Source organism: Eutrigla gurnardus (genome assembly GCF_963514095.1).
Source record: "Eutrigla gurnardus genome assembly, chromosome: 9".
NCBI classification, from domain to species: domain Eukaryota; kingdom Metazoa; phylum Chordata; class Actinopteri; order Perciformes; family Triglidae; genus Eutrigla; species Eutrigla gurnardus.
This window is the reverse complement of record NC_139923.1, coordinates 23,484,552-23,508,702: the sequence shown is the minus strand read 5'-3', so window position 1 is coordinate 23,508,702 and position 24,151 is coordinate 23,484,552. Positions and strand designations below refer to the sequence as shown.

General features: G+C 44.6%; 1 protein-coding gene across 1 annotated transcript in view; it reads left to right on the top strand.

Annotated features, from left to right (window-relative positions):
* The window catches only part of b4galnt4a (beta-1,4-N-acetyl-galactosaminyl transferase 4a), a 113,101-nt gene that overhangs the window by 41,885 nt on the left and 47,065 nt on the right, over positions 1-24,151 (top strand). The window contains exon 3 of the mRNA XM_084016988.1: positions 19,882-19,980. Coding sequence (XP_083873114.1) covers positions 19,882-19,980 — 99 coding nt within the window. The remainder of the gene's footprint in view (positions 1-19,881; positions 19,981-24,151) is intronic.

The window sequence follows — 24,151 nt, the reverse complement described above, 5'->3', positions numbered from 1 at the left end:
GAGGATCAGTGACACATGACCCGTTTCTCCAGGTAGCCGTCACATTTATTTAGCATTTCCGCTGTCACGGATTGAAAAAAAAGGATTCCGGGCCACGGCGGCGGCGGTGACTCAGCGGCGTCCGCCCTGACATTTGGTCGAGGGAGTTCTCTCCCGCTGATTGGATCCACGGCCGGCCAAGTGGAAATGGATCTCCCGCGAGGGTTTTGGCACATCGGCCGGAGCGCCCGACCCCCCCCCGGGACGCCTGAGCTCGCGCTGCGTTTGTTTTCTGCCACTTTTTCCAAAAGTGTGTCGTCTAATTACAGTCTAATTACATATTCGTCCATAATCAAGCACTCAAATAGGGAAAATAACTAAGCAGCAACCTTTTTGGTGATTTGGTGCACCACCCAGAACAGTAAGCTGTAAAATATGAACTCACAGCTTGAAGATACTGGTGGGTCAGTTCCTCCTAAGGCTCCTCTGCCAATACGAGCAGTCACAGCAGAGGATAGTGTGGTTTGTTATAGAGGTATGACAAACCCACGGTGACCAACTATAGCCCCGGCACAATTAACGAGGGAGCAGCAGTTCTATCACCCGAGTCATAAAGACACAAGGTCTGATTTTGTCACTTAATAATCTCAGTCCAGAGCTCGGCTCAAACTACTGACGAGAGCAATTTTGGCACGAAAGATGTTCAGAAAAAGGCGTCTAGACACATTAAGCCATTATTATACTCGATTAATTGAATGTGACTGTGACCTTGTTCCGATCTTAACCGATCTTAACATTCAACAAAAGTTATTGTTTCTGAGTTTCCCCATTCAGTCCTTTGAATGACTGCTAATGGTTCCTAGTTCTCGTGGCCTTGCCAGAACACATGTGAATCGCCCCACAGCAGATATGCTAAGCAACCCTCATCATGCACTTCAAACTTCTTATTCAGTACAAATTGCTTTTGATTCCAATCAAACCCTAAGAATCTTCTTTTGGATGTGAAAATGGTAGAATTGTACCCCGAGCTGTCCGCTCTGAAAAGGTTATCTGACAACGCTGTCTGCTCGTCTGAGGGATCGTCACTGGATCTTTGAGAAGTGTTTTTGTTGTCATGGATCAAACTAAATCTAGGGCTATATTTAGGACCGATCTGATACGGATACCGGTCATTATGCAGCGATGCACACTCCCTTGATAGCTAATTAATTCCCTTGTACATTAAATTCACTTCTTTCAGCCCAAAGCCTCTGATAACTATCTGTCACCCAACAAACAGCCAGTTCTTCCCTGTCATTTTTCCAACTCGGGGATGTTGACGGCTTTGTTTACGGAGCTATTTGAAGGTTCAGTCCGGGAAATTATTTTTCCTCTGGGCGCTTTCACTCATTCTCACCATCACCCCGAAGGCATTTGGCAGGCTGGTGTTGGTTCACAGAGGATGGGGATCTAAGCTGTGAGGCCTCAGCAATAAACTCCCAGGCAGAGCTCCAGCTCTGAGGTCTTCATTCCCCGTTACCCACGACGACACGCCGACAGAGTGGACGGCTGTTGTTCAAGAAAGACGGTTCAGACGGGAGAACAGAAACACTTCATGTGATTTCCAGTCGTTAGGTCACATGAAATGATGTGTATTTTCTCACCTCTGTCTCTGTGGGGTGTTTTCTTTCACACCGATATGATGGACGCCTGTCGAGTGTCGTCAGAGTGGACCGCTGATAAAAGCGTGGGAAGTTCAGGGCTGCAAATCCCGTCGCCCCCGAGAGAAACGTCACTTTGGAAGTGTTGTTAGGGGCCGGTCCATCACGTCCAAATGATTATCAGCAAAAAAGTTTGGTTCTGCAAATGAAACTTTGGTCATAGAATGCATTATTATTATTATTATTTTGCACTTGCAACGTGAGACGTTTAAGAATAGAATAGTAAGCATTTTTTTGCTGAATTATTATGGTAAAATGGTTAACAATGTGAATTTTCCCTTGAAATTAATTAAGATTTGGTCAAGGTTGTCATGGTAAAATGCCTTTTTTATTATTGTTATTATTATTTTGTTTTTTAAAAAGCTGGAAATGGACCCAGGTTGTGTGAGCTGAGGCCAAATGTATTCTTATCTGCCACCTCAGTCTGATCACTGCATATAATCCCTCCGTGGCGAGCAAATTGATTTCCCCTCTATTCATCCTCCGATGACGCTGCGTATACCACTCAGCGCTTCTTCCACGAGGCTAATTCCATCACAATATTGGATTGGAAATGTGCTTACATCATAACCACGCAGACCTGCTCGCACAGGATCCGCGGCGTTCAGTCGGGATCCTTCAGAAAGGAGCTGATCGTCAAAGGCCTTGGATGGGAAAACCCATTAACCCCCTACAAGATAAACTTGTTTAAGTACTTAATGTTTAAGTGCTTTGAGAAGGCCGGGTCGTAAAACACAATCGGCCTGGTGGTGGATGCCATCGAGTAGAAGTGTGCAGGAGAAGCTTGTGTATCGAATAAGTAGATGCTGCTCCTGTTGCCACCGGATAAAGGGAAACTGCACACCTCCATTTTCTTTCTTCTGTTCCATAAAGACTATAAAGAAACGGTTGACAATAGAAACACGGCAGGGATAAGAACCTTAGTGAACAATAGGAGCAAAGCTCTCCGTCTTTCTCGCCAAACGCAGCGCTGGGGAGGCATTGGTTCGGCGAGAGGCGGATAAGCTTTGGCGGGGTAGCGCCGCAGATAGATGGATGGATGGTGTGAGGTGAGTAATTGAATTGGGAAAAAAAACTTCTCGCTGTGTTTCTGTGGGTCTAACGAAGAGGAGGAGCACATTCATTTGCATTCCCGTGGGAAGATTTCCCCGCTTTCATCAGTATTCCCTTTTCCAGTCGGAGCAAAGTGTCTTCCGTGTTTTGCTCCGTTTTTTTCAGCTTTTCCCTCAGGAGTGTTTTTCTATAGGTGGCGGCTTTCAAGTGTCTCTTTTTTTTTCTTCTTTTACACTTTCATCTGAGAGTGGCCTCAAAACATTAACCAGTATACGTTCTCGGAATGAGTCGTCTATCGATCCGACGCCGGATAAGCCTCTAGGGACATATATATATATATATATATATATGTAAATATGTGTGTGGATTCCGGTGTAGCCAGCTAATATCCAGGGCCAAAACTCCCTTTTCACAAGTATCTGGTTTACAAGCTCATTTTAAAGCTATAAAACGTGAAATCATCGCCAGACGACAGAAGATTCTCCGCCGTTTGCTACAGATTCATTACATGAATGCAGAGCAACTCATTAATGTTCCATAAAGAAAAGGTGAAAGAAAACACAAAATTCAGATGAATGTTTTCAGGTTAACATTAATGTAGGCGTACAAACGATACAATAGTCCTTTGATGTATCTGGACCTTTGCTCCCATCTCAGTTCAAATGAATCTCACACGTTTGACTTTCAAGGCTGTTCGCTCCATTGCTATGCATGTTTACTCCTCCAGCCCTCTCCCTCTGCTTCCAAGCCTTCTCTCTCCCTCGTTCTGCTGGTGTGTGTTTCCCATAATGCACCATCTCCTGTGGTGAACCGGCCCGCGGGCCTCACTCCTCATTGATCCACGCGGTGTCCACGCCGTCCAGGCAGAGGCCAGACACTTGGAGCCTGTTGATTGATCTCCTCGGGATCTCGGCCTGCCTCGCCACCCGTGGTCTCCCACCTTTTTTCTCTCCACCTTTTATTCGCCCTGTCATCACGTCTCTGGCTCCTCTTCTTCATCTTCTCCCTCCTGTGAGACGGAATCATCCGGGCTAACGTAGTTCACATGGGAACATAACTCTTTATATAAAAGTAATGGTTCACAAATGCATTAATAAACTATAATAATCAACATTATAGTGTCTTATATACATCTTTTAATGTATTTACTGCTTATGAATGCAATAGTGATGGTGATTAAATGTTACCCTTTACATTCACCAATATTATACAATATATACACTATAAAATAACATTTTTAGCTCCATTAGTTTCTCTGCCTCACTACTCTTCCTCACTCCCCTTCCCCCGGACCTCCTCTTCCTCCTCCTCCTCATCTCACCTCATCTTCTATGAGGGAAATGGTTTGCTTCCCATTTGCATTCCAATTCCCTTCACATTGGTCCATTATGATACCGGTAATAATAATAGTGATTATTTTATTCTAACCGGCGGTTACATATCACACCGATGTGATAACCATGGAAACCACAGACGGGAGTTTGACCTTCGAACGTCTTACGTTGTCATGGGACGGTTTAAAATGGGTTTAAGATTAAACGTCGACCGTGACTATAAACCGGGCTGAGACGGAGGAGAGAAGGTGATGATTCTTCAGGTATCTCATCCTCGGGTAAACAGGCCAACCGGGCTATTCATCTAGCTACAGTAACGGACAGCGCGACATGCTGAAGTGCTTTGCTTTTCTCTGTTGTTATTGTCAGGATATCAATTCTTGCTGGATTTATCCTGTCATTAAACAACACGCCGCCCTGATTCCACTCACACGAGCCGGTGGAAGTTTGCAGATGTATTGACGCGCGGGGAAGTCGATGCCGCGGGGGCCGAGAGGTGTAGATGGATCCGGAGTGGCCGTTTCAGACTCGGGAGATGGCAGCCGGCAGGAGAAAACCAATTTTTATTGGCTCTTTTCAATTTGCGCCCGGCCGGACAGGAGCAACAACTATGTTAATTGCAAACCAGTGAATCGATGGCGTGGTTTGAGTGAGTGTCTCTTTGTCTCCGCATGCTTGGAAAAACCAGAAGACGACGACTCATCCTGCCGCTGAACATAAAGGAAACGGACGGGGGGAAGCACTCTGAGACATACTTTGTGTTCAAGGTCACGTTGTTATTATCACATCTAAATATAAGCATTGAGGTAAAGCTGTATTTTACACTGTTGCCCATAAAGATGGAATATTTTCTGTTTATTCCTATTTAAATGCCAATGGATACATTCATACATATTACATGTATGTCTATTTGTTGCATTTTGTATCATATTGGTACTAATTATCAGCTGATACCCAAATCCCAGGTATCGCTGTCGGTGGAAGTGATCTCTTTCCCTGTATTTCTATCATTCTGGTCTCGGTAACTTGGGAACCGACTCTCAATCATAAAACATTCAGAGCAACTCCCACCGAACACAAATTAGCCATCATCACGCTCCCCAACAAAAGTGTTTATCCCTCCGCCCAACGACAGAACGCACAACAATCATAACACTCAACCGGCAACAGCTGCTTAATGCATTAAAACCAGCTAAGCAGTATGTGTTGATATGAGCGCGACGAAAAGACAAAGAGCACTAAAACGTCTCCAGGCGGCACCGAAATCAGTTGCCAAAACTTTGCCAGATGGCTGAAAATTGGCAACTGTTAAAAAGTTTTCTCCCGAAGCATCGGAAAGCATCCAAAAGCCACAGACGCAGCCTCCGAGGCTTGACGCGTCTCCATCATCTCACATCTGTTCGGTTGTTTTACTGTCATCTGCAAAAGTTGCCTTGAGGAATGCAATTTTGGTGGAACCAAAATTCTTCCACATCTTCCACTTCTTCCTAATATATATATATATATATATATATGTATATATATATATATATATATATATATATATACGTGGTAGTGTGCTAAAGTAGGAAGATGTAATGATGTACTGCAGTATTGATGATTCCTCTCACCTCGCTCTCACACGTATTCCCCCTGCAGGAGTGTGAAGAGCGCCGCCGTAGAGCTGTTTGTATGCGGCGCGTCGCTCTGGCGGTCAAGAGGATTCCATGTTTCTGTAATTAATGAAACCACGAGTGCTCGATTTACAGGCGAGGTTTAGGTGTGATTTCTCCCATCGAAGTGGTTGAATGGCTGGGATGGGAGTCGGCTAATGAAGACCGGCAAATAATTAAAAGCTGCAAAGCTGCAGCAATGATGGATAGAAGTCACACACACACACACACACACACACACACACACACACACACACACACACACACACACACACACACACACACACACACACACACAGAATGTGTCGTCCCTCAGGTAATCCAACACTTTGTTTTCCACATTCTGGAGAATTTTTTGCACCAATTGATGGTGGAAATGTTTCTATTCATGTGAAGGAAAATACATAATTCAGGTGATGATTTCAAATATAATGGAATATAATGCAGTGAGGCTAAAATATTTATTCTCCTTGTAGTTTAACTTTTCTCATTTTGCTCATCTGTGCGGAGTCTTTAGTCTTTTGCATGCTTTAGTGGATCCTTCTGCCCTCCTTTTGGGTCTTTTGTTTGGGGAAGTAACCTCTTTAAATATGCATTTGGCACTAATTCATAGCAATGGTATTCATTGATAGATTAATTTTATGAATATATAAACCCCTGGACCCTTTTAATAGCTCATAGGTGTTTCAGGAAACTTCCTCTAACGTTTAAAATGTTCTCCTAATTCAAAACATATCTGTGTTTTCTGAGTTCTTGTAATATTTTGAGAAAAAACAAAGTCATGATTTAATTTTAATTTCAACAAAAGAGCTGTAATATGACAATGACATCATAATCCAATGAAAATCATAATATTGAAGAAGAATAAAACCCTCTCGCTGCACTATAGTCTTCTGTATGTTATTGCTGCTCTGCTGATGTGGCAGTATTCCCTTCAGACCGTCTGACAGACTCGGAGCTCTCTCTGGATGAGGCGAAGCTCAGTGAAGCATTTGTGCATTTTCTGTTCTTCATCGGGACTGGAAAACAGGAAGATTTGTCCCGTTTGTCTGTGCACATAACTGTCAGTATGAGGATAGTGTCTCCCTCACTTAGACGGCGGTGACTGTATTTAAATTAAAACATTTTTGGGGACCAAACAGGTGCTGGATATTGAAAGGGACATCAACTTTCCTACCAAATTCTCGGCTCGTGTGTCACAAGCTCCACTGTGGAGTCACTGATTGAAGCAGGGAACCAGAACATAAAGGAAGTCATAGTTGGTTCTGTGATTGGATCGTTTTTCTCGTGATTGTTGTGTGAAATGTAGGATGAAAAAAGTATTTTTTTCATGGGAAAGCTATAGACGGTTGGGGTGAATTCGTATTACACCTACAGCCATAAAAGAGGGACTGTGTGATACATATGTTAAATGACCCGTTATACTCTGAAAATTGGACGTAGAAGCGACGGACGCGGCAACAGGAGGAGACGTGATGAGATGATGTGAAATTGAAAGAGTTGACCCCGAGCAGCCGCTGTGTCGCACCCAATCATTGTCCTCCTCCAGCACAGGAAACTCCCCGCTAACGCAATAAAAGTTCAAGACGCAATGATTTTTTATTGCTGCACCATCGAAGTTTTCTAGGGATTTCTGAAACGAGAACCATAAAGCACACAATATGACAATATGAACCATACAGTGGTACGCCATCTATTATTCTAATACTCTCAGCACATCTCCGACTTCGTGTCCAGCACTGTACAGAGAGTGGGTTCCTGTGGCGTCTTTGAACAGTGTGACAGGTGGTTGTATATGTTAGTACAGTATATGTCGTCTCTGATCCGCCTAGAAGCCTGCAGGTGGATGAAATCCCTCGATGGAGGCTCCAGAACAATGTGGGCGTGCTGCAAACAGAGGTGGACGCGGTGAGCCTGGAATAAGCTATAAATTACCTTCCCGCCTCCTTCCAGGTGTCTAGAGATCGGACGGACAGCTGGATGGATGGATGAATGGATGGAGAACATAAGCGAGGACGGGTAAAGGGACAGGAGGAGGGGGGAGGAGGGTCTGAGATATACTCTCGCTGGCCCGAAGACAAAGGAGCAGCTTGGGACTGTGGGTGTGTACGGGCCGAGAAACGGTGACGGACCATGATGAAGATTCATTGTTCTCGTCTCGGCCTCCATCCATCTCCACTAGCGTGCGTGGGCCCCCGTTGAATACCCGCGCTTGTTGGTGTATTTGCGGCGTGGGCTGCTAAAATAGAGCTGATGTCAGAGGAGCTCCAGGCGGAATGATGAGGCAGAAAAAGCAAACCAAGTGTCACAATGCTGCATAGGTGACCATTTATATCAGCTAAAGGCTGTCATTTTGTATGAAGTGTGTGTTTTTTTTTAGATATTGCAACCAGAATGTCATTATTAGTGTTATATTTACCATCTGAAAAGTTGTCCTCACTCAAGGCTCGCAGTAAAAGAGCTCGATGTAGAGTTTTCACGTTCCGGTTCTCCGGCTTCCTCCCACAGTCTAAATGCAGGTGCAGTTACTTGATGAGTCTTTAATTGCCCGTAGGTGTGAATGTGAGCATGAATGGTTTTCTGTCTATATGTGTCAGCCTCCTGATCGCCTAGCAACCAGGGTGTACGCTGCCTTTAGCCGTCCGTCGGCTGGGTTCGGCTCCAGTTTACCTGCATATCTGAACAGTTATGGATGGATGGTAGATATATTGTCTTATTTTTATGGGCTTGACCCAAGTGTGTCCACGCATTGAACCTATGTAATTGGATTTGACTGCTGGGGGGGACAAAAATTGATAAAAGCTACATTTAGTTTCTTCTGAAGGAATAACAGGCCTGTCTGGAGGATTGAAGGCAACCAACTTCATTAGAGGACTAACGTTTTCTGTCAGCTGAGCGACTTCGTGAATGGAACGCGGCCTCGGTTCGGCCGTGTTGTGAAAGAGCTTGTTTGGAGCGTCGCTGTGAAGGCTAAGGTGTGCTGACGGGGCCATTAGGCACAAAGCGGCGGAGGCATTTTTAATTACTCCTCGTCTGTCTTGTTGTCGTGGTGACAAAGGAGACGGGAGGAACGTTCGCAGGTCACGACGCAACACGTTGCAACGTGGAGCCGAACGCAGGAAAGTGAGGAGAACGCGGAAGCGAGACATTTTTTTTGGACAGCGGAGAGCAAACAGGTGGATGTGAGATCTCCAAACAGGTGTGCGGTTGATGAAGTGTGCTCTTATTAACCTCCTTAAAGCTGCTCGTGTCTGTCTGTTTGAGTTGCACTGACAGGACTACAGAGGCTCCAAGGGGTGAGAACAAGAAGGGAGTCAAGGAGACGGTTCAGGTATTTAAAGAAAAGAGCGTCCCAAAGGTCAAAACACGCCAGTCGTCTGAAAATCACACATATGTGTTTATGCGTGGAAGAGACGCTGCGGAGGCGCCTTTGAGATGAAAGTCTGCAATGTTCTCTGGGCCCAGGGGTGGCGGCACAATTTAAAAGGAAGCATACAAGAGAGTATGGGGGAAGGAAGAAAAGGTAAAAATGTGGAAAAAAAGTTAAAAGTCGTCCCCCGGTGCCACGAGCTTTGCTGAGTGAGCTAAAAATGGAGGGGCCACGAGTTCCTCTCATCTCCCCGTCTCCCATTGGCCAGCCTCCAGAGTTGAAAGCACTAAAAAGAAGCACAATCAAATGATTTTTTTTAACCTTTGTGCTTATTCTCATGGCAGCTTTTGTGTTTGTTTATAACTTTCTAAATTCAAACTTTTTCTTGAGTGCCAAGCTTTTCTTCATTGTAGTCTTTGTTTTGCTTTTTGCCTGAGAATACATTTTTTTTATTTATCAGTCTTTAGCCAGGATGGATGATTAATAGCTACTTATGTGCTTCCATTTATCTTGCTTAGTTTTGGGTGCACCAGGTCTTAAAGGAGATTTTAAACTGAGTGCTTGGCAAATATTTTAAAGAGCACTTAAAGAGCTTACGTAACAGGTGATCGTTCATACATTTAGTCAGGGGGAGGATGAGTTTTTCTTTTTTTTTTAAAGCTTTCACTTTGCTCTCTCTGGACTTGAAGCAAAAGTTCAATCACACTGAATTAAACAGTATTTCTCAGTAGAAAGGAAGAGAGGAAATTGCTGGAAAATTGCCCTGGAAGGAAGGATGGAGGGGAAAAAATACAAAAGCAGGACAGAAAGCTCAGGAGTGCATTGTCAGCAGAAATGTCAGGAGCAGAAATCAGGAGCAGAAATCAGGAGCAGAAAGGGAACCAAGATTCCACAAATGCTGTTTAAAATATTTGCTTACTTATAATATACTTATAATACCTGTAATGTATTCTAATCTGCACTGTATACGTAAGTGACTCATGTTAGGATCATAGTGTATTATAATTCCCATAGTGGTTATACGTTTATAATATATATATATAATGCAGTATAATATAACTATAAGTTTCTCTATATTGTCATTGTTTTCTTTAAGTAAAGTAAAAATCACATTTTGAGTTCTCAAAAAATGATTATTTTAACTTGGAGCAAATAAATGACAACGTTTGATTATAGTGCATTATAAAAAAGATTACAATGCACCACAACTGCCTTTAAAAAAAAAATATCAACGAGTGATCAGCGGGTGCTGTGACCCTTGACCCCATAAGTCCTAATAACATGCTTTATAAAGTGTTGAACACGGACTCTGACTGTCACTCGGCGGATGTTTTCTTTTTCACTCCAGAGAATGTTTTGTCGGCTTGTTGCTCACCACAGGGGAGGGAAATTGCTGCGAGCAGTAATTGTCAACTGACGACAACTGAACCCCCCCGTCCCCCCCCCCCACCACCACCGACTGATAGCAGAACCACTGCAACAGCTGACATCCAGCCAGCCCACACACTTTCCTCCCAGCATGCATTTTGACTCGTCAAACACAGGTGTAACTAATGGCTCCGTTTGCGTTGCTGCTGTGCGAGTGAAGGACACACCTGGAGGTTTAAATGAGCCGCCGCTCTTCTTATAGCAACTACAGTATGTGCAACTTTTTAATGTATTTTATCATAAATCATAAAACCTTCATTTATTCCTTTAATGATAAACATGTTATGGTAGAAATAGACTCTTAAATTATTCCGAGCAGTCCGCCCTCAGACCTCCCTCACGAGTGCGTCGCTATCAGTGTATTCATTCAGCGGGGGTGAGATAAGAAGATGTAAGTATTGATTGGAGGCGTAGATATTCACCGTGCAATCTCCATCGTAGCAGTCGGGGTCCTCCTGCCTTCGCTTACCATAATGGAGATGCGACCACCTTCTTAGGGGTCTGGCTGTTAGCTCATTGATCCCAAGACGTTTTTTTCTTATTATAAAGTGTCTTAACAGTGCATGCAAACACACACTCACTTTGGAGTGCATTTTAGATGCTCCTACTTGTGTGTGAGTCGTTTGAAACGTGTCGTTTGGATCTTTGTGTAAAAGCAGAGTGTGGGTGAGTGAATCAATATGAATTTTTGATTAAGGTTGGGGTTATGAAAGGTCATTCTGCGCATTTTAATGCTTTTCCTTTCACTAAGTAGATCTGTGATTAAGAGCTGTGTGTGTGTGTGTGTGTGTGTGTGTGTGTGTGTGTGTGTGTGTGTGTGTGTGTGTGTGTGTGCGTGTGTGCGTGTGTGCGTGTGTGCGTGTGTGCGTGTGTGCGTGCGTGCGTGCGTGCGTGCGTGCGTGCGTGCGTGCGCGTGGACGGACTTCATATTCCATCCCTGGATTTAGGTCAAGGGAGCCGTTTGGCGTGGAGTGGGAGGAGGGGGTAGTTTAGTATCTTCATTATGCTTTGATGTGCGGCGACCAGATGTGCTGAGGTTTTGGGCGCCGTGTGCGATAAACACGCGATCTGATGCACAACGTCTCAACACGCACACACACACTTCAGCGATACACAGAGAAAGCAATGGAGAGGGTTTTTAAAGGCTCACCTGTCACCAATGCGCCACCTATAGGAAAGAAACGTCATCCCGGCGGGAGTTCAGCTTTACGTCAGACTTCAAACACAACCAACAGCTATAGAAACGAAGGAGGAAAAAAACAAACCCGCTGTGTCAAATCCCGTTGCCTGCAGGTGGCACTGATCCTGCTGTTTATAAAGCTAATTAGTATGTTGGGATTCTGGTAAAATGGCAGTGTGAAATGAGCAAACACTAACCAGATGTTCCCCAAAATGTTCCAGCTTGATCCTACACTGCCTTCTTTATGTTTGACATGTTTTAACTACTGCCTGCAGGCTGAATATCGCTCCTCATAGTCACTCAGTAAAACCAAGACTTGGTTGGAGGACTTTGTTGCTTCTCTCCATCCTTGTGTTATGAAGCCACCAACTGATGTCATATGTTATCCTCTGAAGAGCTCTGCTCTGCCAAAAGGAGCAGACAGGTGGTTTGTAATGTGTGCTTGTACTGAGAGGATTTTCATTTTTTTTTTGGAGGTGAATGCAGCATTACTGTCTCATGTCTGTCTGCTGGTCTCCGTCTCCGTCTGAGAGCTCCTCGGTGTCTCTGCAGCCGGCTCGGTGTTGATTAGGTCAGATTCAGCACCGAGCAGGTTGGGGATGATTGGCAGGACGCTGTTTGCCCGTTCTGTTTGCCAGCTGCCCCTTGTCACACGCCGTCAGTAATAATCAGCCTGGACAGAACACCTCAACCCGATAAGGATGGTAGACCCTCTCTTCTTTATTCCTCTTTTCCCTCAAAACCCTTGCCGTGATAGAATATACAGAGTAATGGCAGTAAAAGAGAGCGTCTTCCCCGTCTGCATCCGTCCCCTTCCAACCATTCCTTTCCCGTTCCCACTCGTCCGACACGTGTCTTGTTGGAGCTCTGCTTACATTATATTTAGAATGATTAAAGGCACTTTTAGCTGTCTGTCCACGGAGCATTTGTCCTGAGGTTGCACTGAATCACAGCGCAGACAGTTTTAATTACTGTGTAAAAAAAAAAAGACATGCCGTCAAAAAGAGAGCTAATACACACTCTCTGTCTCTCTCTCTCTCTCTCTCTCTCAACCACTCAACCTCACGCAAAACCCTGACCTCAATCAGTCAGCCAAATATTTCCATATGATTCTGATTCATTGCCCGCACCAGCGACGCAGCTGCTACTGAACTGCACTTTAAAAAAAAAGAAGAAAAAAAAGTGTATCTGTAGGTTTACTTTGCATGCAAAGCATCAGGTCAGATTTTTCTTCTCTTCCCCAAGAAATAATACCACACATCTGGAGAAAACGACTTTATTTATTAAGCTATTGCTGCTCTTGCATATTTAGTCGAATCAAACATTTAGTTTAGCTTCGTGTAAAATGCGTTTCAATAAGAGAGAAACGTAGATTTTCACCGAGAGACGATAACTTTAGGTCTAATTGGAGTCCTCACATGTCTGTTTTAGCCCCAGAGCTGAATGAATAAATAAATTACACACTCTGCCATGTACAGCACATACTGTACACCGTTGGTAGGAGCGCACATTTCAATCTTATATTTATATACTCTAGAACGCCGAGTCATCAAATTAAACCAGCGCTCTATGAGTTCCCACGCAGGGTAATTAGTGTTCGTCTTCTTCTCCCTCAACTGTCTTTCTTCACCTTCCATCCTCCCCTCCCTCCCTCCTTTGTTTCTCCCCGTCTCCCGCCGTCCTCATCTCTGCACCATTAATCTTTCAGCCAATGAATTGGAGCCACTGACTCTATCACTCCTCTTATCGACTGCAGCCGTGCCTTATTTGTGTTCCATTTTCCTCCCTCTCTTCTTCACTCAGCCCTTTTCTACTGTTGTTTCATTGACCGCCGTGCAACGTCGTACATGAATAATGCAAGCCGGGGGAGACAAAAATAGTTGCACTCCTTTCTGTTTGGCTGGGGTTTTTGTTTCTGCAATAGTTTTAACTGAATGTGCTCGAGCTGATTTCCATTCAGCGGTTGCCAGACGCTTTGGTAAAGGGAACGGGGATTTGGGATGTTAAGGTGTTGGGGCTCCAGAAAAGCTGCTGTTCTGACTGAAAAAAAAGACTTAGACGGGCTGATTGTGAGATCAGGGTGCAGATTTAGTGAACCTCTCGGCGCTTATGAGTGCTGATCCAGGATCATTGAGATAGATCCCGGGACAATCCTGTTCATTAGCCGGCACTCGGGGAAGCCACATCAACACGTGGCAGCATGCGGGCGAAAATGTACATGTCAGTTCCTAGCTGATACTAGACAGTACATTAAAGTGGACAAGTTTCACCAGCCAGCCAAACCAAAAACAAACCTTTTTAAGTTAACGCCGTCGTGTTTCTGGCTGTATCGGAAATATCTCAGGGAGCATTTTACTGATCTTCTGTCGTCAAGAACAACAAATGAACTACTCTGAATGTGTGGATCATAGGCCAATCAATGACTCATCCTTGCTCTCTCTCTTCAGCATCTGAAAAACACACACAGTGATTAACTTGGCATTAGAAAAACACATGGATTCTCATCATGTGGGCCATTCAGGAACACAGATACTACCTCAAAGACCAATTTCACACAGGTCTGTGTTGGCAAGCCTTGTGTTGCCATGGTGACCGTGTTTGTGGACGGCAAAGGAAGCGAGTGCACGTGGGTCCACCTGAGGACATTTGTGATAATCAGGACTCGCATAAACACGCGTTTGAATCCCATCGAGGGTCTTGTGAGGGCTGATTCAGTTAATTGCTGTCTCCCAGTGAAGAGGCGGCATCATCGGTCCTCTAAGCTTTGAACCGGAGAGATAAAAGTGTCCGACTCCCTTACTTCACTCTCAAGTGTCTTTAAGTAATTACTTAAAGACCAATGCATGTGAAAGCCTGCAATCATAGGAATAAAACAGGAGTAGAGTGGACCGGATGGTCTGAGTGGCCATTTTTATAACGTTACAAAGCATTGAGAGCCGGAGGAAACGAGTACAATTTAACAACTGGTGCTTCATCCACACAGACAGAAGGAAGGAGGAACGGCCAGACGAGGGACAACCTGTTTCTCATTTTTCTCAAACAAGTGTAGCATTAAAGCGGTGGAATTTACAGGCTCCTGTTCTATTCCTGCGCCTGCAACATTCAACCCAAATTCGTCTTCAGATATCCAGCGAAACAATCACGACTGTCCAAGTAAGTTTAGTTCTTTTTGACTTGAAATTCCGAGCGTCGGGTAGAAACTCAAACACTTTCCTTCCATGAATTGGATTCTTGCATTTCTCTTGCACGCGGTGACAACTGGCGGTTAACCTCGGTCGGGTCATGGACAACGTGTAATTACCACTAACGGCTTCTTTATCATGTGGAGTGGCTGGTGTGTGCCTGAGTGGCAGCGGAGAGCCTCGCTGTGACCATGAGATTTATTAATTTCAATAAGCATTATTCACTTCCACCGACCCAAAATTTAAAAAGTGGACGTGATGTCTGTCGCAAAAAATACGTTTTTCTTTTTTCCAGCTGTGGTGCAGAGGAGCTGCATATCTATGGTACCTGAGTATTGACTTTAATGTGAGATATTTGCTTCTTCAAGTACAGCAAAGGTCGATATAGAAAGGATAAAATCTCTTGTGTTCCCTGATGCAGTTCTATCTGTTCTGTATGGTATAGAGAATAAAAGACAGCTCAGTCCCTTGAATGTAGTCGATGATGTATCTGCAGTTGTATGTTTAGCCTCCCTGGGTGCCGCACTTTGAAATATATACGCCAACACTGTTTGGGTGACTTCGGTGCGACACTAACTCTCTCGGAGAAGTTGTTTTTCTGTCTTTTTTTTCTGAGTGTGTAACACTTCGCAGCGCTTTGTGGCACCAAGCAGACACTGGTCTGTTTGGTCTGTTCAGTAAAGAGAGATGGCTTCAGACTTTCGCTGTGCCGGAGGGATTTCGGAGAACTCGACTGGCAGTGCACTACCTATCAAAGAGCCTCTCCCTCTTGCGTTGTCTTTTCTCTTTATTGCTCCGCCGGTCACCTTTTCTCTCCCGTGTTTGTCTCTCCTTCATCCGTCTTATGTTGCTTTTTTTTCTCCACGCCTTTATTCTCTGTTTCTAGTTCTCTTCCCTTCAGTTCACCCTTTTCTTTTCTTTAGCTGTTTCTCTCTGCAGAAATCCATCAGCGACATGCATCACATAAATTGGAAACGTCTGCTCGATGGCGATTTACTGTCAAATTCTCATCCGGCGTTAACTGATGCACAATATATGTTTCCCGTATGAAATTTCATATCAGATTTGGAAACCTCACCGTCACAGAATAGAGCGGTTTTCATTACAGCTTCTTCTTTTTTTTGGCCGATGAATCAGTGCCATTAGTCACCGCTGCTGTAAATGTCAGCCGGGCGTCTCCGCTCCCCGCGACTCGGAGCCACTGTTGATTCAGCGAGACGATGGGATGAAAAATGGGAAGCTTCTATATTATTATTATTATTATTATTATGGCAGGACTAATTAACATACTGAAAATCTCCGTGGCGGTTAACGTGAATGAAAGATTGTTAATAATGTAATTATTCCACGCTGGTTATTAACTTTCATGTTGCAGGTCGCTGGAGACGCAACTATGATTTGTGGATTTTAGTCGGAGGGAGGGGAAAGGAGCTCCAGATCCCCCCCCCCCCACCTCGTGCAGACTGGTGCTAGTCTGTCTTTAATAAGGGAGATTAATTAAGCTCATTGGTATTCCAGGACACCGGCTGGAGCTGTTTCCCTGGGCTGGGATCAGCAACGTGGGGAGTCTGGGAAGCTAGCACCCACAACAGCGAGGCTTTTTTTTGTTTTTTTTTCCCCCACTGATGGTTGGTATAAGTGAGCTCGCTGATCAAACAGCTAATCTATCAATCAGTCCTATTTGAGGTTTACAACTTGCGGCGCGTGTTCACACATTAAACCACGTACCATTAGTCGCTCCTCTTTGTCACTCCGTCTGTCGCCGTCGCTCCCGGAGCATTGTTAAAGACCACTTTGGTTTTTATTTGACTGAACGTCAAGGAGGAAAATATCAATGCAAACACTTGATAAAGAGGCAGTCTCATCAGTGTGATTGAAACCTTTTGCCCCGATGCAATGTTTAATACATCAGGCCGTCTGACGGGCCCCCTTAGCATCAACTTTAATTATCACGGAAACGTGATCGCGTCATTCTGGGCCCGTTGCCAGGGAAACGGAGATCGGCTTATAAATTAGAGGCTGCAACTCGGAGGTAATGAGTGAGAGCAAAGTGTTACATGCATTTTTAACATCTTGCCGGGGTGTAGGACGCAGCTATGGTACGTGGTGCAGACCTCAGGTCAGCGAGTTCAACTCTACCTCTTAGTATTGCGTTGATAAGCAGACTTTGAGTCGGATCAAGCTGAGGCAGCGTTTTCGGGGAAAGTGTGAATCACAGGCAGGAAGTGATTTAAAGTTTTGGGACTTTTAGGGTTGACAACATATTTTTTTTTCCTGCAACATTGTCTCTTCCAGTCAGCGATGCGGGCGGATCATAAAGTCCTTCACCCGCACAGATAATCCTTCATCCTCATTCAAACAGCCGTCGCACCTGTTCTAATATTGATGATCGGCTGGCAGGGCAGCTGACTGTCGCAGGCGGGAACAGAAAGCTCTCGGTCTGCTCCCGGTAAGCAAACACTGTCACAGAGACCATCCGCGGCCTAAATCTTGGCAGAGCGGATAGCAACACGGAGCTCTGTGGTGGGTTTTTTTTTTTTTTTTTTGTGAGGAGAAACACCTCGAATGCACCTCGGAGTGTTGATGAGGCAACAGAGCTGAAATGATCCCAATGCAAAAAAACTGAAATTAAAGGATTAAAACTTTACAAAGATAAGCTTCATGGTTACAAACTTTATTGGCGTTCAGTATTCCAGAAATGGATACAATGTTTAAACAATGTGAAAAGTCTCCATATAAAGTTTCTTTACTGCATTATAGTCATTTGTGAAAGAGACAATAATTAAATACTTTTTTCCTCATGTCTTTATTCCTAATTGCATTGTAAAGAATGTGAATTTGCTGTAGAAGGTTTACAAAAGCCAGAACATGAAGACAGCTTTTCAACATATGCTGTATATATAAAAAAAATATATATAATTTAGCTCCAGGCGTTGAAATAAAATCTAATTTTTTTTCTGAACAATTCACTTTGAATTTCACTGACCACCGAGTCCTGAACTTTTCTTCTTCTGCTGTCTTCGTTTCTTGAGCAACTCCAGGTGATGCAATCCGAAAGTTGTGTCCTTCAAGTGCGTCAAACTATATATGCTTCAAAGTGCCTGTGTGTGTGTGTCTCTGTGTGTGCGTGTGTGTGTGTGTGTGTGTGTGTGTGTGTGTCTCTCTCTCTGTGTGTGTCTTCTCTCTCTCTCTCTCTCTGTGTGTGTGTGTGTGTGTGTGTGTGTGTGTGTGTGTGTGTGCACAAACATCAGGCACGTTCCTCTGGTGTCAGACAGGAGGGGAGCCTGTTGTCACATTTCTTCATCATTACCTTCCCTGCCCTCCTTCATCTCTCCGCCTTGGAAGTTATAAAAAGTAATCAAAGGCTCGACGTCTGACAGCTCCGTCGCTTTGCCTTTTCTACAAAAAAAAATCTCTTCCCCTCCCCTGATTCTTTCGCAAACACCAGCGACAAAAGCCACCTCATTTTCAAGGGTGCTGGGAAAGAAAGAAAGCTCCTCAGCTCGTCTCGTGGAGGTGTGCCTCCTCTCTGACATCCCTGCGATGCTTTGTCGCTCGTTTAACAGCTCTGCGACTCCGGTTCCTTCTTTTTATCTCCTCGGAGCTGGGCTGTGAACTTTGCGCTCCTCTCCGCTCCGTCCCGCCCGTCACACCACACCACGGCATTAGCATTAACATGCCGCTAAGCAGGCTGCAGAGAAAGAGCCCTGTGGTGCTCTGGCCTTCTAAATCCCAGCTCAGGGGGGAGAGTTCGGGCTCCCCGGAGAGGAGATCTTGGCCGGCGGGGTGGATGGTTAGAGTATGTTGGAGATTAGGGCTTTGGCGAGTCAAATGCCGGATTAAGAGTGAATGGTGAAGAGGAGATTCCACGGGGTCTTAATAGAAGCCTTCGCAGGAAATAACCCTGTGTTTTCCTGCGTATATAGTGCGTGTGTGTGTGTGTGTGTGTGTGTGGTCTAGGCTGTGTGTGGTGTACAGTTTGCACTCCCTAATGCTTCCTGAGTTAGAAAGCGCTGTGGTTTTCCCCTAATGATGCTACTTTAACTCATATATCAATTATGTGGCTTATGGTGAAGAGTCATGTTTCCTCTGTAATGGATGGATGGATGATGGATAGATGGATGGATGGATGGATGATGGATGGATGGATGGATGATGGATTCCTTCATGCATAGATGGATGGATGGATGGATGATGGATGGATGATGGATGGATGGATGGATGGATGATGGATTCCTTCATGCATAGATGGATGGATGGATAGATGGATGGTTGGATGGATGGATGGATGGATGGATGGATGGATGGATGGTTGGATGGATGGATGGATGGTTGGATGAGTAGATGGATGGATGGTTGGATGGATGGATGGATGGATGGATGATGGATTCCTTCATGCATAGATGGATGGATGGATGGTTGGATGGATGGATGATGGATGATGGATTCCTTCATGCATAGATGGATGGATGACTGAGTGGATGGATGGATGCATAGATGGATGGATGGATGGATAGATGGATGGATGATGGATAGATGGATGGATGGATGGATGGATGGATGGATGCATAGATGGATGGATGGATGGATGGATGTATGGATGCATAGATGGATGGATGTATGGATGCATAGATGTATGGATGGATGGATGCATAGATGTATGGATGGATGGATGCATAGATGGATGGATGGATGGATGCATAGATGGATGGATGGATGGATGCATAGATGGATGGATGGATGGATGGTTGGATGGATGGATGGATGGATGGATGGATGGATGGATGGATGGATGGATGGATGGATGATGGATTCCTTCATGCATAGATGGATGGATGGATGGATGGATGGATGGTTGGATGGATGGATGATGGATGCCTTCATGCATAGATGGATGGATGACTTGAGCTTTTAACCGCTGTGATCCATGTATGTTTTTCCTGGTGACTGATTTCATATAACGGGGATTAAGTGCACCTGTTCTCCCTGCTGTATTTCTGTAGGACGATGAGCCAATCACAGGCGGGGATGACGGCAGACACCACACCATCATCCGGAGGTTCCTCAGCCAGCGTCACAAGAAATTGCCATGGAAACCGGAGGTAAGACTAATGGTTTTCCTCTCCTTTCTTTTCTTTCTGAGGCTTGGATTCATCCCTTAATCATCCTGTTTAACCCCTTCCTCCCATCCTCCAGATGAATACAGATTATAAATCGCTTTGCTATTTGTGTGTAAACCCGGCCCGCAACTTCCATCAGCCTTTATGAAAAGGTTTTCATTAATAACACTTCATCCGTGGCTTGGTAATCGAGTGTTTTTGCTTTTTTTTTTTTTTTTGTGAAATCTAATTTAACCGCCTCTCTTCTGCGTTCGCTTGTCCTTTTTAAGAGCAGTTGATATTTAAGGTCAAACAGAAAATCCAGTCATTTTCCTGGCGCCATTATCGCAGGAAGAAAATGTGCCTCGCGCATACGATGATGAATTATTGCGTGAGGATGATTATATTTCATCCGAAAACCATTAGAGCGTTATATTTAAAGGCACCTATGATCTGAAGATTACAAGTCGATTTGATTCATTCTAATTTTTCAGCTCATTTACTGATGTAGTTTTCACAGCCGCTGCAACAAAGGGAGCAGCAGACAGGGCAATTAAGCGGCGGATTTGTGATAAGGAAAGCGGCTCTAGATTTGTAACCTGTTCGGCAGAGTTTAATTAAAGGATTGTGTGTGTGTGTGTGTGTGTGTGTGTGTGTGAGAGCTTAATCTGCAAAATATGATTTATGGTCGCTCTGTACCTGGGGTAGAGTTTAACCGTCTCGGTGGAGATCTAGAGGTGTTCTGTAGAGAATAGAACAGTTTATAGAGACAACACGGGATGGATAACAGGAAACAAGGTCGTTATTTTCAACTCCATCACGTTGACTGCAGCAATACTGTACTTTTGTCACAGCCTTGTACTCGGCGTTCCTGCTGCTTCCTTAAAGAGTTATGTAATCTTCTTCTGAGCCGATAACAATGCGTCAAACTTCTTCTTTTATTCCTATTTTTTGCTCTTAAACTTTCCATAAATGTCTTTTATTAAAGCTTATCTCCAAAAAACGGGTTGCCCTTTGTCCAATACTCAGTTTACTGACTAGAGCTTCATAATGTAACTCAATGCAACCTCCATATGTTAGCTGTTAGCTCTGTTGTTGAGCCAATCAGGACTGATCTGCCCCTGATCCAGTATTTTAGGCTGTCCGGAGGCTTTTCAAATACTGGTGGAGCATCTCTATTACTTTATGCTTCAAGTGCTTTTAAATAAAAATGCAAAAAATCACATTCATAACCCTATATTCATATATTTCCTTACTAACACAATGGCAGTTATATTGCAGGACATGAGCAATTTTGTCATTCTGGTTTTGTAAATGCTCACATGTGGATGATGTCTGTTTTCAATTATCCGGCCGAGAAACATCTGTTGCCTGAATATCGGAGGCCCTGCATCTAATTGTGGATGATGATTTTGGCATATAATCCGAAGTGGGGGCTACATGGAAAACAGGAAGTCACGTTGATATGAAACATCCCCGCTGGAACCGCAGCCAAACAAGCTATCTGAGTCTGGACCATGGGGACTAATTGCATTAATGTAAATGGTTCTCATGGCCTGAGCAGAGCGAGACTCATTATTATGAACATCCCGGTTTTTCTGAGCGTTTCTGTTTTATAATTTTGTATGTGAAAACTGTTACAACCACAGGATGCGTCTGTTCTTAAAAGACAGGATTTTCATCGACCAAACAGAATTTCTTATTTGTGGTTTTGGAAAAAGCAAAGCAGCATCAGAGGGAAAAGACATTTTTGCAACATCCACACCAACTCCATATTACATTAGGCGTATCCAGCATCAAAGCTCGCTTGTAAAAGTCAAATGTGCCATTTCTTTGACTCGTTTCCAGCCTTCTCATAAAGCAACATGCCATTTAGTTCTGTGATTATTCTCCAAGTCCAGCATACATCGATCAACTATTCATACGTCTCCATAAAGTTGTTCTTTCAGATGTCTCCTTCTTCTCTTTATGTCAGATGTCGAAGCCGAGTCAGAAATCACGGAGCGCCGCAGCTCTTCTTTTGCTTTCCTCACCAGCGATCTGTCCCTAATTACCAGCTCTAACTTGTTTTCCTGGTGTACGGCCAAGACAGCAGAGGTCTGAGGGGCCGCTAGTCTGAGGGAACGCTGGTCTGAGGGGTTGCTGGTCTGAGGGAACGCTGGTCTGAGGGGCTGCTGGGCTGGCACCGTCGGAGGCGTAGACTCCGGCTGGTGGAGGTAGAGCGATGCCGTATGCCAGCTGTCATGGACTGGCAGAGGTCACACGGGCATCCAGCAGCCTCCGTACAGTACAGAGCCACACACACACACACACACACACACACACACACACGCATGACTCAGCTTTTTCTCAAAAGTTGAGGAGCACCAGCAAAAAAATTGAGGCATAATCGACACGTAAAGCAACACATTCATAACTGGAAATTACAGGAATGATCATGTTTTATTTTAAGAAAGTCACAAAGTGAAGAAGTGCTTTAAGAGGGGAAAAAAAGGTGAAATATTGCTTCTTTTTTTTTTACCAAATAATGTGCAGTCGAGTGAAAGGTGCTGCTCCTTTGAAGGTACTTTGATCGGTGATTAAATCTCTCACTTTCATCCCGTGGCTTCTAACCGGAGCTGTTTGTCGTCACTATCATGAAACTTTTCTCCTGTTTTTGAAAGGTGCTGGATAAACAACGTCATTATGTCTCCTACTTCTTTCTCTGCCGTGCTCCACTCATAGCTTTATCCACCCTGACGGATAAATTAATGTCTTATCAATCGTGACGCTCTTTCGCCAGAAACGAGTGCGTTCATTAGACTGTAAAAATAAGTGTGCGTAATGATACCATTAGTGCTCTCTGTCTCTCTCACACACAGACACACACACACTCTCTCTCTCTCTCTGCACACTGTCCAGAGGCATTATGCATTCATCCAAACGGATGACAATAATTGTTTTGGGATGGCTTGTGAGAGCCCTGGTGTCCACCTTGGGTTGCACTCGCAAAATCGATCTGCCCACCGCTGATAAATGTTACTTTCCGAGCGCACAATTAGTGCCGCTGCAAAGTGTTGTTGATGTGGACGGCACACACACACATGCACACACACACACACACATGCACACACACACACACATGCACACACACATGCACACACACACACACTTAGAGCCTCCTGGTGGTTCGCAAGGTATACGATTTCTCCTTTCGAAAGAAGGAGAGAAAAAAAGAAAATAATTGTGCGACTAAATGATGGAGCCCTTGATAGAGACGGAAATAGAGATGGAATTGAGTATTTCTTGGATGAAGTGCTGTGAGTCTATACGCTGCGTTGATCCCATCAGGTTGTTTTAAGCCAAGCCTGGTGACTTAATGAACCCATGGAGGTGACTGTGGATTACAGAGTCGACGTGCAGCTGCCGATTGGACGTCCTCCGTTCCATCAAGGACACGCCAGCATGTAAAGGACGCCGGCGCTGGACAGAGATCAGAGGGAGAGCGCGATGGCCCACTTTTTGTTAAGAGCGGAGAAGTAGCCGCTCGTGAAAGGGATCAACAGTCATTTGCAGGAAAGCCGACGTGGATCCCGGGAGGATTTGAGCATAATGAACAATTTTATCGAGTCAGGGGCAGAAAGAAAGTGATGGCGAGAGGGGATTATTGACTTTGATATCAGCCGGGACTTTTAATGATTCCTTTACATGTGCACTGTTCCATAGAGAGCACACCGTTCCAGATGCATCGCAAATATGTGCAGTGATGTTAATCAGATTTCAGGAAAGGTGTTGAGCCAAACGCGGCGCCGTCGTGCGCCGGAGGTTTGGACTGGATGACTCAGACTTCGTGTACAAAATCAAAGCTGTGGATGTGGTATTGAAGATTTTGGACGGCCTATTATTTACCGCTCAGGAGGGGAAGTGGAGGAGATGCTGTGGCACAACGCAGACTCATGACTCAGGTGGAAGTAGTCATCAACGCTGGCGCCTTGACGCAAGAAACACATGTAGTCAGGAGACTGGAGACGGAACCAGAGCTTTGTCTTGTCTCTGACCGTCCTCGTCGACTCACAATAATAGAAGAGTGATATTTGTCTCTTCTCGCTGTTCCTTCAGTCCGTCCTTCTTTCTTCTCGTCGGTCTTTGCAAAACCCTTAAAGGGATACTTCACCGGTGGAAACATGAGTCTGTA